This window comes from Balaenoptera acutorostrata, chromosome 3 (assembly GCF_949987535.1).
Source record: "Balaenoptera acutorostrata chromosome 3, mBalAcu1.1, whole genome shotgun sequence".
Taxonomy (NCBI): Eukaryota; Metazoa; Chordata; class Mammalia; order Artiodactyla; family Balaenopteridae; genus Balaenoptera; species Balaenoptera acutorostrata.
In genome coordinates this window covers 84,193,822-84,208,133 of record NC_080066.1, presented here as the reverse complement: position 1 = coordinate 84,208,133, position 14,312 = coordinate 84,193,822, and the positions used below count along the sequence as shown (strand labels likewise).

The window sequence follows — 14,312 nt, the reverse complement described above, 5'->3', positions numbered from 1 at the left end:
CATTAAATAAGAAAATGCACATAGTAAACTTAACACACTATGTGACACATGGTAGGTGCTAAACAAACTATCACCATCATTGCCACACACTGAATTTAAGTATCTCTTAACATTATTACCTTTTCTATTTATCTCTACTCCAAATGCAAGTCGTAGCCCAATAAGGCTGTTTTAAGTCAGATTATTTAATTACTTCTTCTAACTACAGACCAACTATAAGTCAAAGAGACCCCAAGATTAGAAGTGCTCAGGCTGGTGTTGCACCCCAGCCTGATGAGCGAGTATCTAAACGCAGCATTAGAGCAGGACCTGAAGAATCAGGCAGGATGAGGAAGCCGGACAGCCCTTGGTATTTTACCAGCTCGGGCTTCATTTTTCAATAAGGTAAGATTTTTCCAGAATATTGCATATAAATTATATTCGAGTAAAAACAGTAAAATGATTTACAAATATGTAACTATATATAGAGTAATTGACAGTTCATCTTACAAGGACTGTTTCTGCCCTCTCCTGCATTATGGCTTTTTCAAATTTGCAATTTTCTATTTACAAACAGAGTTAGCCCCGGAAGTAAAGCAGTGTTTCTCAAACTATAATATGCCTATGAATCACCAGTGGATCTGGTTAAAATGCAGATTCTGGTTTAGTAGGTCTGAGACGGGGTCTGAGATTCTAAATTTTTGCAAGCTCCATAGTGGTCCTGGACAATACTTTGATTAGCAATGCTTTTAAATTACATTAACTCACCTCAGGTTACTCCTCAAAGTACCAATATATGACTTTAGAATTATTCATATTCTGACGCTTTTAAATAAATAATTCAACACTAAAAGTTGTATAACTACATTTCTAAAGGTCAATTTATTTATATGTAGATCCAATATTTTTTTTAATCCAGAAACAAGACAGTGACATGAGCTATTTCAGAAACAGAATAAACTACATGTAATACAGTGTTTTGTCACCAAGCCAGCTCAATCACATTTCCAAACCACAAAAAGACACCCAAAATGAAAAAACAAACACAAAAAAATCCTATAAAACATAAGTTTTTGTATAGAAACCCATTTCATTTGGCTCTAGCTTTCAGATTTTGTAAAAATTTAAGTAAACAGTCCCACATCCCCTGATGCCCTCAATGTATTTTTTTTTAAAATAAACTTATTTATTTTATTTTTGGCTGCATTGGGTCTTTGTTGCTGCGCATGGGCTTTCTCTAGTTGTGGCGAGCGGGGGCTACTCTTCGTTGCGGTGTGCGGGCTTCTCATTGGCTTCTCTTGTTGTGGAGCACGGGCTCTAGGCATGTGGGCTTCAGTAGTTGCGGCACACGGGCTCAGTAGTTGTGGCGCACGGGCTTAGTTGCTCCGTGACACGTGGGATCTTCCCCGCCCAGGGCTCGAACCCGTGTCCCCAGAATTGGCAGGCAGATTCTCAACCGCTGCGCCACCAGGGAAGCCCCTGAATGTATGTTTTAAATAGCTTTACTGAGGAATAATTTGCATACCATAAAATTTATCCATTTTAAATATGCAATTCAATGCTTTTTAGTAGATTTACAGAGTTGTGCAACCATCACCGTAACCTAATTTCAGTACAGTCCCCATCACCTCCAAGAGAAACACTGTACTCATTTGCTGTCCAAGTGTGTTTTATAAAGAATCTAAAAATAAATTAAAAACAAAACACCAAGAATGAATGTTAAATCTCTCAACAATTCTCACCACTTAATATGAAGCTAAGCCAATATTCCAATCAAAGGTTTCTTGAGTCAAAAAGCTATTGCTTCTAAAAAGTCAAGAATAAGATTACATACCTAGCAAAGTGCAGGCCTGCCTGGTTTGTGCCATCTCCGTGGCATCATCTACTCCTTCAATCACAGGACTGCCACCTTGCTTCGTGTAATGAAAGTTATTTGCGTCTCCTGCAATTAAGGAAAATTTTTTAAAAGATTTGCAGTCTATGAAAAGGCCTTGACTTCTACCCTGATGTCCACTCTGAATTAGAGGCAGTGACAGCACAGTTAAGTGTACAGAGTCTGAAGTTTGACTTCCTGTGTTTTTAGTTATATTTTAATACAAGACTCTAAATTAAATAATGGAGTGAAATGTTTGTAGAATTCGTGAAATGAATAGTCCTTTCCTAAAGGTTTTATTCCAATCTACAGGCTAGGATAATTTCTTCAAACACTTTACTCCCTTCTTCATAGAGTTCCACCTGTGGAACCTCATAGATTTCCACCACGTAAACTCCTTTACATTTTTTTTCCTTTTAATCAAGGCAAATTTCAAACATATACAAAAGTACAGAAACTAGTATAATGAGCCCTTGTGTACTCATCACTCATCTTAAACAAGTATCAACTCAAGGCCAATCTTGTTCCATTTATACAGCCACTCACCACTTCCTCATCCCATGAGATATCTTGAAGCCAACTGTAGGCCTCTTATCATTTCACCCATAAATATTTCAGTATGAGATAATCTCCTTTTTAAGGAGTAAATTTATGAACTCAGAAATTAACATAAGACAATACCAGCACAATAAATCTAGTGCCATATTCATACCTAATCGCAGCATTTTAAATTCAGGTAACTTTGCTGAGGCACAAAGCTGATAGAAGATATGATAGTTTCTCTCCTCTTCTGCCTTTGAAAAAAGAAGAGTTTTCAATTACAGCATTTTAATCTAAAACCCAGAAAATTCAATCATAAAAATAAAAATTTAATTATCTCATTTGATGAAATAAACTGTCCTCTCCCAAATTTCCTAATACATATCTATGACTATTAAACCTTGTGACTTATTAGCTATGTGCATCTGTGTGAGTGTGTATCTGTTGGTCACATTCAACATAATATACCTGATAGTAATGCTTTTTGAACTAGTGAACAGCTTGCTATATGGCACTGTCATAAGAGGTCAGTGCCTTTGGGGGAAGCTAAAACCTTTTTATTTTCTTCCCTGCAATACTCAATATTTTCTCACAGTATTTTCTTAGATTCATGGTCTTCCTAAGACTTTTGACTAGAAAAAAAAAAATCCCATTTTTGCCATATTTTAGACTGGACCATCTACTGTAGTTGTTTGTAAGAAATCCACAAATGCACCACATCATCCATATCATTTTAGTTTATATATTTAAAAATCAATAAAAAATTTTTGTAAATAGAAAATAAATCATGTACAATTCTAAGATCATTTCTTACTATTTTCTGACAGTCTTTTTCCACATATATACTTTAAAGATACAGTTGTAATAATATTGTTTATACAATATTATTATACTCTATTGTCATATCCTTGAATTCTGCAGTGTATTCAGTTAACTGAAGAATACAGCAAGTAAGGCCAAGGTCACGTTTGATGCCCAACAGGGGCTGGTGTCTGGTAAAGAAAACTTAGTTTTCTGTGTTTAGTGCACAGAAGACACTAAACAAATTAACAATATACCATTGACCACAAGCATGAATAGGCAAGAGGTCAGGTGTTTCGGTACACAGACAACTAGAAAAGCAGGGGGGTCTGCAGAAATGCTTTGATCATCTTTGTACATGAAGGACAATATCAAGTATGCTCTTTCTGACTGTTTGACTCACTTTGATATAACCAAACATCCACAATATTATATAGCCCTGGGGGTTGGGGAACAGCTAGAATTGCTTCAATGTTTCTAGACAAGACAATAAGGATTAGGCCTTAACATTCTGTCTTAAGCACTACTAGCCTCTGGTCACCATACCCATTTTCCCCTTAACCGTCTACGTATCAATCAAATCTGTACTATTTAGACTCAGTCTTCTCTTAGATCTACATATATTTCCCCCATTGTTTCCTCTGGCTACTAAACATTTTCTTTGGACCTATTCAAGTATACATGCGTGTGCAGTAACACTGCTCTGTATGTATCTAGATATTAGAACAATGGAGGAGGGTGACTATTCCTTCGCTATACAAATCAGGTATTATATTTAGGTAGCCACAAATCAAGCACACCCCCAAAGTCAAAGCCAGGATAGCTCTAGGCTGCCCAAACTCATGACTCTCAGTATGTCCCAGTTTCAAAGCCTTAAGAGACTTGTGCAATGGAAATTGTAGACTCTGCTACACGGCGGTGCCAGGGCTACTTGAACCTCAATATGGCATCTAGTTAAGGGACTACAGGAACCCCATCTCAGCATGCAGTGGGTCACCAGGAGTCCTATATGGGGAGTTTTCCAAAGATAAGTCCACACTCCCTGAGTATACCTATAAACATGTGAATGCACACCTGCCGGTGCTGTAATGTGTAGTACTTCCCATTTACAAATAAAAAAGGAGTAAGTTCCCCGGTGAGGATTCTGGGCTTTCACTGCCATGGCCTGGGTTGAGTCCTCGTTGGGAACTGAGATCCCCATCCCCCGAAAAGGAGTAAGAGCATATGTGCGAATGCAAGTCTAGCACTGATGCATAGACTTGAGTGTGTTCTTTGACAGTTGTTCACAACTGAGTTGTGAAGATCTTTTAACCCTCATTATTCTATCTAAACAGTATCACATTCTGAGAGAAGAAGGAAGGAAAAAGGACATGGATAATTTTTTTTTCTTGAACTGAGTTCAAACTGTAACTCATTGAAGCATAGACCAATGTCTTCCCTATCAACTGGGAAATGTGACAGACAAGACTAAACTAATAGCGCCTCTTCTTAACTAAGCTTTTCCTACAAGCATTTGGAGGAAACAGTCAAAACCATTAAACCTAAATCACTGCCCAGTCCCAAAGACTATTAGTCTAGGGGGTATCCTCTGACAGGCACTGTTTTACACATTTCAGTCCAAGTGTGGTTTGTAGTAATATTGTAGTAATATTGTCATAACATGCTCAAGAACATCTGGGAATAAAATGCACACCAACAAACATGAGCTCTGGAATTATATGGCAATCTATATGTATACCTTCCCGGCTTACCTGGAACACCACTCTGGATTTCTCTAAAAGGTAAGTTCTCATATTGGCACCAATGATTCGATATCTCTTATCAAAACCAATCTCAATGTACTTCCCAAAACGGCTGCTATTATCATTCCTGGTTGTCTTAGCATTTCCGATTGACTAAGAAACAAGGGGAAAACAATAAGGTTTCAGAAGTGCAATTCATGCCCTGACATTTACAGATTTGTTCAGGGAGAGAAAGAACACAGCCCTTTAAAACGGATTCTTTTAAAAACAGAACCAGTTTTGCCCCTGCGGGCACAACTGTATGCTTTGCTCACTGCACAGCCACACAGGTGTACACTAATAGTCCGTATTGGCCTTGTTATTCTCGCACAAATTATTTTCAGAAACAGCAGACTCGAGCCCAGTGCCTGGGAGGTCTTCATCCACCATTTGTGGTATGGAACATACTCATTCACATCAACAAAGGACAAGAACGGGTGGGACCAGGGTCTGCCTAGGCACATGCCCTCTTAGTTAAATAACAGGGTTTGGTTGCTTGAAAAACTTAGTTGGTTTTATGTAAATAAGCTGGTTAAGACAAATGAATATTTTCCTGGAAATATTGCTCTGGTGTTCAGGGTCTCTTTAGCCAGTAGGCCCAGCTGGACTGCTTACTAGTGGAGTGTTAGTAATTACCCTCTTAATTCAAAGCCATTTTCAGAAACCAGAGACAGTAAAATTTGGCTTTGGATTTTGATAGTTGTATCTAACTTGCAAGACACCTGCTACAGAATGCAGAGAATGTAACTTTCTGCCAAATTTTTCATATAATCTTAAAAATTTAAATGGAATATGCACTGCTTTCTGATTTAGGTAACATGCATCTATAAATTTGTTTTTCAAAGCAAAGCAAAAAACATGCTGTAGTTAGAAAAGCAAGTGTTAACATAGTGCATAAATTAAATGCTTAATAAGATAATTTCATACAATTAATATCTTTCACTGTGCAAAGCCTGTGACTATTAGGATTAGTATACTGAAACCACAGCAGAGAGAAAGATATGAAAATTATCTGGAGCATTAAGAAAGCAATACAGGGCTTCCCTGGTGGCGCAGTGGTTGGGAATCTGCCTGCCAATGCAGGGGACACGGTTTCAAGCCCTGGTCTGGGAAGATCCCACATGCCGCGGAGCGACTAGGCCCGTGAGCCACAACTATTGAGCCTGCATGTCTGGAGCCTGTGCTCCGCAACGGGAGGGGCTGCGATGGTGAGAGGCCCGCGCACTGCAGTGAAGAGTGGCCCCCACTTGCTGCAACTAGAGAAAGCCCTTGCACAGAAACGAAGACCCAACATAGCCATAAATAAAAATAAATAAATAAATAAATAAATCCAAAGTTTAAAAAAAAAAAAGAAAAATATTAAAAAAAAAAAAAAAAGAAAGCAATACAAAAAAAAAAGCAATACAAACACAAGTGATGAAAACAGTAGTAACATAGCCATAAAAGTCAACACATTAGATTCTCTGATCAATCAAAGAAAAGGTATTTTCACTCTCTGAAATATAAGACATGTATTACCCTATTCTGTTTTGGCAATGAGAACACTGCTAACTTTCAGATTAACAGTACAGATGGAAAGAATAGTTGGAAGCTATCTTCCCAGCAAAACTTGATATTACAAAAAGCACAACAAAAAGTCTCCATATATTCCCATTATTTTTATTTTGTTCAGAAAACAAACGTGAAATTTTCTTTCAGCACAACATATTCTGTCAAAGAGCAGATGAAGGGTTACATGTAGTAGCAGTGGCAGCAGCAGTAATAATTACTGAGTGTTTACCAGGCACTGTCCTAAGCACTTTCCCCCAGCAACTAAGCAAGTTAGGGGAGGGTGGTCCACAGCTTCTCCTCCCTCCCAGACTCTTATCCCAGCCCCCATATGTCATCCCCCCGCCCCAATCTACTTACAGTGGGGATCAGAGTGGCCAACCTGCCAAGATAATACCACACTCTGTGAGAAGAAGCCGTGAGTAGGCCAGAGTTGAAACAGACCCTTTTGTCTTTGAGTACAAGGTATATAAACATATAGCAAAGAATGGTAGAAGGAGTAAATGAAATAGAAGTCTGAAGATCTGGGTATCACACCAGGCCCTATCACTAACTTGTCATCATTTAATCCTCTGAGGAGCATTAGTGTCCCCAGGTGTAAACTGACTGGAATAGATGAGCTCTAGGGTCCCTTTCAAAAATAAAACTCTATGATTCTAAGCCTTTAACCCAATATGGAAAGAAGGTTCTGTATATAAACGATGTTTATTCATTTATTCATTTATTTTGTTCATTCCCCCTAATTGCTCCCTCTGCCTTATAAGTGCTATATTTATAACAGCCTCCCTAATGCTATTTTCATTTCAATCAGCAAGAAATTGTTAAAGGAAAGAAGTTTTGTGGTCTTGATTTTACTATTGATTTCAGCGAAATGTTGACTGAATTATTCTTCTTTACTAAATGGAGATGAAAATCTTCAACTACAGTTATTGAAGAGGAAATCGAACTATTAAGACCCAGTGTGGGGCCTTCCCTGGTGGTGCAGAGGTTAAGAATCCGCCTGCCAATGCAGGGGACATGGGTTGGATCCTTGGACCGGGAAGATCCCACATGCCGCGGAGCAACTAAGCCCGTGCACCACAACTACTGAGCCTGTGCTCTACAGCCCGCGAGCCACAACTACTGAAGCCCGCATGCCTAGAGCCCGTGCTCTGCAACGAGAGAAGCCACCGCAATGAGAAGCCCGTGCACTGCAACGAAGAGTAGCCCCCGCTCACCGCAACTAGAGAAAGCCCGCGCACAGCAACAAAGACCCAATGCAGCCAAAAATAAATTAAAAAAAAAAAAAAGACCTAGTGTGCCCCCAACATCTTCCCTGTCCCCATCTTAGGATGAAAATTTCTAGGAAAAAAGGATGAAAAAGAAAATTTCATAAAATTGAGTAAAAGAGAATCATTTATTTCACTGTACATTATTCGTATTTTGCAAAAGGAGCCTATGCCGGGATGAGGAGCTTGCTTTCTAAAGGATAATGTGCAAATCCCATAAGCCACTGGGCTGTGATGTTCAAGGTGTGGGATGCTCGTGATTACTGGAGACCCAGACACTCCTTTCCTGACATCACAGTAAAGGGCTCTGATATAGAGACATAATCTTGAGGCAGGTTTAAAAGCTACAAATTTTCTAGGCCACATATTCAATATTTTACCTATATTTTCTTCCTGTAACTGGAAACCCTTTGTCACCATTCTTCAGCCCTATATTCCATTTTAATCTTTCAAGTTGGGATGCCCTCATTTGTAGCTATTGAAAATTAGTTCTCTCTTTAACAAACTTTCTTAATCCAAATTTCTGCAGAGAAACTAAACAATAATATAGCGTGAAGTAGCTAAGTATAACTACTGTCTTTAAAAAAATTTTTTTTCATAAATTAATTTTTTTTAAAGTATAACTGCTGTCTTTATCTTTTTTTTCTTCATCCTAGAAAACAGGGTAAATTCCTTAACACTGCATATTAAAAAGTAGTATCTGTAGTCATTCCAAATTTTTAATATCACTCCTACTAACACAACTCAAATCTGCGTTGTAGAAAAAACAGTATAGCTAGTTTTTGAAAGAGACTATAGCAAGGTCATAAAATAGTTCATTCAACTTGCCGTATTCCAGAGTTATGTTATTATATGGTCTAGGCCTAGGAGAAATGGGATTTCCTGATGCCTTCATAATCAAGACTCTGGGATCTTCTAACATTAGGGACTAAGAATGGCCTAAACTACTGCCAAATACCAAGACTTTGTTGTTATGATCAAAAACAGTCAAAATAACGGTAGGAAGCAAAGCCCTGTTGTTTTCTGAACCGAAATCAGAAACTGGCTATACAGATTATATTTTCGCAATATTAACACAAGTGGGATCCACCACTATATCTGTAGCTTAAATTCTTTCAAAATCTTAATATTTGCTTAAAATCTTTACTACTCTCTTTTGGCATAAGCATCTGTTTTCTCCTGTCCGTGCTATTTCAGAAAATATTTCCAGTTCTCTTTCCAAAGCTCACCCAGCCCAGGAGGCTCTTAACTTCCCCAGCATCTCTTATTTTCTTAGTCCCAAGAACAGAAGTCACGCTGCACTAGAGGGCAGCCCTGTGGGCAAGGGGTCACAGCATACTATTCTGAAGTGTCACACACAGCACTGCACACCAGGCACAATTACCTCTGGACTGATCAGTGCGAAAACCACTTGCACCACAGGTGCACCAAGCCAGTTCTAAACGCCATCTGTGTTTGGGTGACATGTAAGGCTTGACAAAGGAAAAAAACAGGAATAAAGAATGCTGACTTGGATTTTTATTAAGAAAGGTTTGTTTCTGCATGTCCAAAGTAATTTCTCTCCATTTATTGAAACTTATTTTCTCCATTTAATGGGAATACTTACAAAAATGTAACTTTCCTAAAATCATATTAATACACAAATAATTCTCTAATTACAAATCCTAAAACACTCAAATTCTCACACAAAAAGGTGTGTTTTCTTTGGCATGAGCATGTCTACTTTGTATACGTAGTCCACTTTTGAAAGGATATCCTTTCAAAGATCTTCCTTTTCCAAGAGTTTATATTATTGAATTTCTTTTTCTAAACTAAAGCTGTGTGATATGCTTGACAGAAACAAGCAGAAAAATGCTTTCAAGATTATGATTTAAGTTTATAGTTCATATCTGGAAAAATGTAAAAACTTATAGCTAAACAGGTTGGACTAAGTACAGAAAACGAAATGCGGGCAAAGGAATAATGAAACTCATTCATGCTTGAGCATAGTGAATCCTGTATTTTACAAAGAGCTTAAATAAGCTCAGGATTGTGGGAAAAGGAGTAATTTATACTTCCAGTATAAGGAGCAATAGATACAAGTCAATTAACTGGGAGAAAAGAAACTTTAGGAAATGAAGTGCCATTGCCAGCTACTTGGAGGCAACGATCCAATGGTAGGTTAAAAATGCAGGTTTATGGAATAAAGTAGATTCCTCTATAGCTAGACTTTACTCAAAATGTCTATCTTACTGAATTTTTACTTTTCCTAGATCTCCCACTAACATCCGGAAAAGTATTTTCCTACTATCACTGGTTGAGAGATCCTAGACTTTCTGACATGTGATGTATCAACCAATTTTTTGAGCCTGTTTCTTAATGAGAGAATATAGTAAGAAGGCCATGGCTGCCTTACCTCCATGATGGGGTTGGATGCCAACACCTTTTCCTCAACATTGGCTTCACTGGCGGAACCACTTACAGTTGCAAAGTATCGCATGGCATACTTAGCTGAAACTGTTTTTCCTGCCCCAGACTCTCCACTTACAATGATGGACTGATTTCGTTCATCTCTGTAAAACAAAGAAGAGTGACTGACAGTGCTGCCCACTTTTGAATGTGATTAACATTATTTTCTCTGTATTCTCATCAATGAGCCATGGTGAGTTCCTGCTGGTTCACACATGCAAAAATGTGGGAAGGAACCTAAGAATGACATTTCCTAATAAAAACAACTACTTATAAACTAACAATGAATAGAGAGGGAGAAGAAATACCAGGCATTAAATTAGAGAGCATCACATCTAAGGATGAATCTGTAATAGTCTCTGAATTTTTTGTGTGTACATATCTCAAACACACTTTATTCCTAGAGAATTATTTTGGTCTATTATAGTACTGTTGTCAACCACCTTTAGAAGAGACAGGAGTTACAGCAAACAAATTTAGAAGCAAATACTACTTAATTGAAAAAAAAATTATCTACAGGCTAACTGTCCGCAGTGTCTCCCACAAACTCCAGCTCTTACTAAAGTACCCTCATTACCAGAGAAGAAATGGTTCATTTGTTGGCTGATTCATTCAAATATGTTAGAACTCAAAGACTACCAACTGGACTTCCCTGGTGGCGCAGTGGTTAAGAATCCGCCTGCCAATGCAGGGGACACGGGTTTGAGCCCTGGTCCGGGAAGATCCCACATGCCACGGAGCAACAAAGCCCGTGCACCACAACTACTGAGCCTGCGCTCTAGAGCCCATGAACCACAACTACTCAGCCCATGAGCCACAACTACTGAAGCCCGTGCGCCTAGAGCCCATGCTCTGCAACAAGAGAAGCCACCGCAGTGAGAAGCCCGCGCATCGAAGAGTAGCCCCCGCTCGCTGCAACTAGAGAAAGCCTGTGTGCAGCAACGAAGACCCAATGCAGCTAAATTAATTAATTAATTAAAAAAACAAAGACTATCTACTATTACATCTTTAATTCATTCATACAATGACTCAAAACTCTAGGTGAGGAACTTGCTCATAAGACTATCATTTCTTTGAGGATGAAGACCTATGTCACCATATCATTAATATCCAGCAACTAGTCCAGAGTCTGACACATCACATGCTCAGTAAATGTGTATTGATTATATGTAGATAAAACTTTAATAACCAACCTAGCCTAGGAATAAATCTGCTTTGGCTACGATTTCGACTGGGAAAGAAGCAGGAAACTTCCACTTCCTGAGATGAAACCAGCAGTCAGCTTCAATCCATCAAATTAACTGAACAAGTACATAAAGGTAGTATCATTTTTGTCCTTAATTTATGGAGAGACAAGATGAGTTCAAAGGTTTTTAGGCCACAAGATTACGAGGTTATTTCACTATAGAAGACGATCTTTTTATCTTTTAAAAGAAATTTATTTATCCAACAAACATTTAGCAAACACCTACTATGTGCCAAACATTGTGCTAAATACTAGGGATACAAGTTTAAAAAGCCATGATCTGCATCCTCAAGTGGTTGAGGGTCTGAGAGGAAAGACAAACTAATAATTAAAGATTATAATACATGAGATGGGGTATTGAGAGGAGGAAGAGGTGATCAGGGAAGGCACCCTGGAGATGATACCTCAGCAAAGTCTAGAAAGATGAGTAAGAGAAAGCAAGCAAGGGAAAAGGAAGTTAGGAAGGAAACATTCCAGGGAAAGGAGATAACATAAATGAAGGCTCAGATGCATGAGAAATTAGGAAACATCAGATAATTTAATTTGGCTAGAACATGAAGTAATGACAGATAAGGTTGCAGAGGTTAAGGAGAAATGGATCATAAAGATCTTACATGAGATGTTAAGGAATCTGAAGTTTACCTAAAGGTCATGGAGTGCTACGGCAGGGTTTTAAACAGATAATAAACAATCTAATTAGTAAAAACGCTCTGGCAGCAAGGTGGATATAGGTGGCAGGGGTCCAGATGAAAAGGTATGAAAGTCTGAACAAAGACTGTGGTGGCCATGACTGAGAGAGGCAGATGGGTTTAATAGACACCAAAGTGATAGAATCAAAAGTATCTGCAATAAGTTTCCAACGTAGAAAGATTTTTCTACGGTAAAGGTTGTTTTTTCGTTGAGAAAGGGTGGTCACTGTATTATTTTACAAACTTTGAAAAATACAATGGGAGTACCCAACTCAGGCCTGATTAAGTACATTCACATCACACTACCAGCACCTGTAAGCAGCCTGTTCAGATGCTCTGACTCCCATACTGCCGGGAAAATCAGGAGGACCTAGGTGACACAAGGAATGTTTAATACTTATAGTAAAAGCTTGCATGTAACCCTCATTTTTATAAAACATCCTTGAACCTCATACTATCTCATTCCCTTTTTATTTGAACTTCTAGACTCAACTGGATATTCCCACTGCCTTTGTTCATACATGCCTGATTTCAAGATAAATCACTCAAAAACAACAAAAAAACCCAAACAGTTTTCATTGTGGGGCCAATGTCCCTTTTTTTTCCGTCATTTAGAATATTTTAATGTTCTCAGAATTGATGTCTTTGATACATTAATCAAGGACAGTATCAGCAGTCTTTGGATTCGCTTCCAAAATATAACTAGAAAAATGATCTCTTCCTAATTCCTGCATGATCAGTTCTGTCACTACACCCTGTGTGATAGCTACCTTGACAAAATTCTCCCAGCATTCCTTCCAATAATAAACAAGGTGAAGAGGCTTCCACTAGTCTGACGAAAAGGAATTATTAGTAGGAACTGCTATCCTAAACTGTACTGCCTTTGAAATACTATTTCAAGTCTTTATGACAAAATGTTACGTCAAAAAAAACGAAGCATTCATTATGTAGTAGCCCTTTCCTATACCATGGGGAAGAAGAGAACTGTTAAAGGAGATAAGGTTGAGGATTATTCAAATGAATCACACAGATTTGTACAAATACACATACATACACATTGATGTCAAGCACATACCAGATACATTTTCTCTTCCAGGATTTACGATCCTGGATCCACATGACCAACAATTTTTAAGGGACTTTATTATTTATTACATTTCCCTGACTTTGGCAGAGGCTTCCCTTCTTCTTGAAGCCTAGTAGAGCATTCCAATATATAAATAAGTACGACTTTTCCATTACATAAATTTCTCTGAATCGGGCTCTGGTCTTCGATCTGTCATTTACCAATTTCATGACTTTGAGCAATTGCACGCCCTCTCTGAGTCACAGTTTCCCTCATTTTTAAGATTAAATAGCATCTAAAGTCTTTCTCAATTCTAAAGTACTATAACTTAAAAGTTAAACTAACTCTAGAGTTGATTTTTCAGGTGTTGGATGGGCCATAGCCCGCAGTCTAAGCCAGGTAAACTCAAGTACAATTGGAATAGGACAGGCTTACAGATGCTCAGATGGGCTTGAAGGGCTATACTTGAAATGGGCAAACATTTCTTCTCCGTAGGACCCCTGAATCTGAGATGGCCAAAATCAATAAAGGGCTACAAAGAGAAAAAATGTAAATTCCATCCCCCTGCTTTTAAATTAAGAACAGGAAACAGAAATCTTTATAAAGTAAGTACAGTAGTCTTTAAAACGTTTTTCAGTTATATGTGGCCACAGGAAGAAATGCCAAAAAGAGACAAGAGCAGAGAAAGGTAGAAGTGGGGCGCCAACTAGAGACACAGAAGGGAGAAGGGTAATACATAATAAAGACATGCAAAGGGAAAAACAAGAAAAGTTTAATAGAGATGCGGAGAAAATAGACAAAAACACCAGGGATAAAAAATTTTATGGTTTTAAGGTGAATATCAGAGTCTACCCTACTCTATTTATTTGAGCTGTAAGCTTTAGATTGTTGCATCTATGTAAATAATAATTTATTATTCTTTGAAATTTTGATTAGCTGGTCAGCCACTATTCACAATCCTTCAGGTTTCTCGTCCTTATAAGAACCTTCTTTTACTTTTGGGATGTAGATATCACTTCAAGGACCCGATAAAACCAAGTTAAGGAACAGAGATTCACCACTCTTCATCAAGG

At 38.2% G+C, this 14,312-nt stretch overlaps 1 protein-coding gene across 5 annotated transcripts in view; it reads right to left on the bottom strand.

Moving 5' to 3' along the window:
* Window positions 1–14,312, bottom strand: part of MYO5A (myosin VA) — a 206,466-nt gene that overhangs the window by 102,336 nt on the left and 89,818 nt on the right. For all 5 annotated transcript variants that reach the window (XM_057542127.1, XM_007194894.2, XM_057542129.1 and 2 more), the window contains exons 5-8: window positions 10,186–10,342; window positions 4,945–5,088; window positions 2,565–2,646; window positions 1,814–1,921 (exon numbers count right to left, since the gene is read on the bottom strand). In XM_057542127.1, the coding sequence (XP_057398110.1) occupies window positions 1,814–1,921; window positions 2,565–2,646; window positions 4,945–5,088; window positions 10,186–10,342 (491 nt within the window). The remainder of the gene's footprint in view (window positions 1–1,813; window positions 1,922–2,564; window positions 2,647–4,944; window positions 5,089–10,185; window positions 10,343–14,312) is intronic.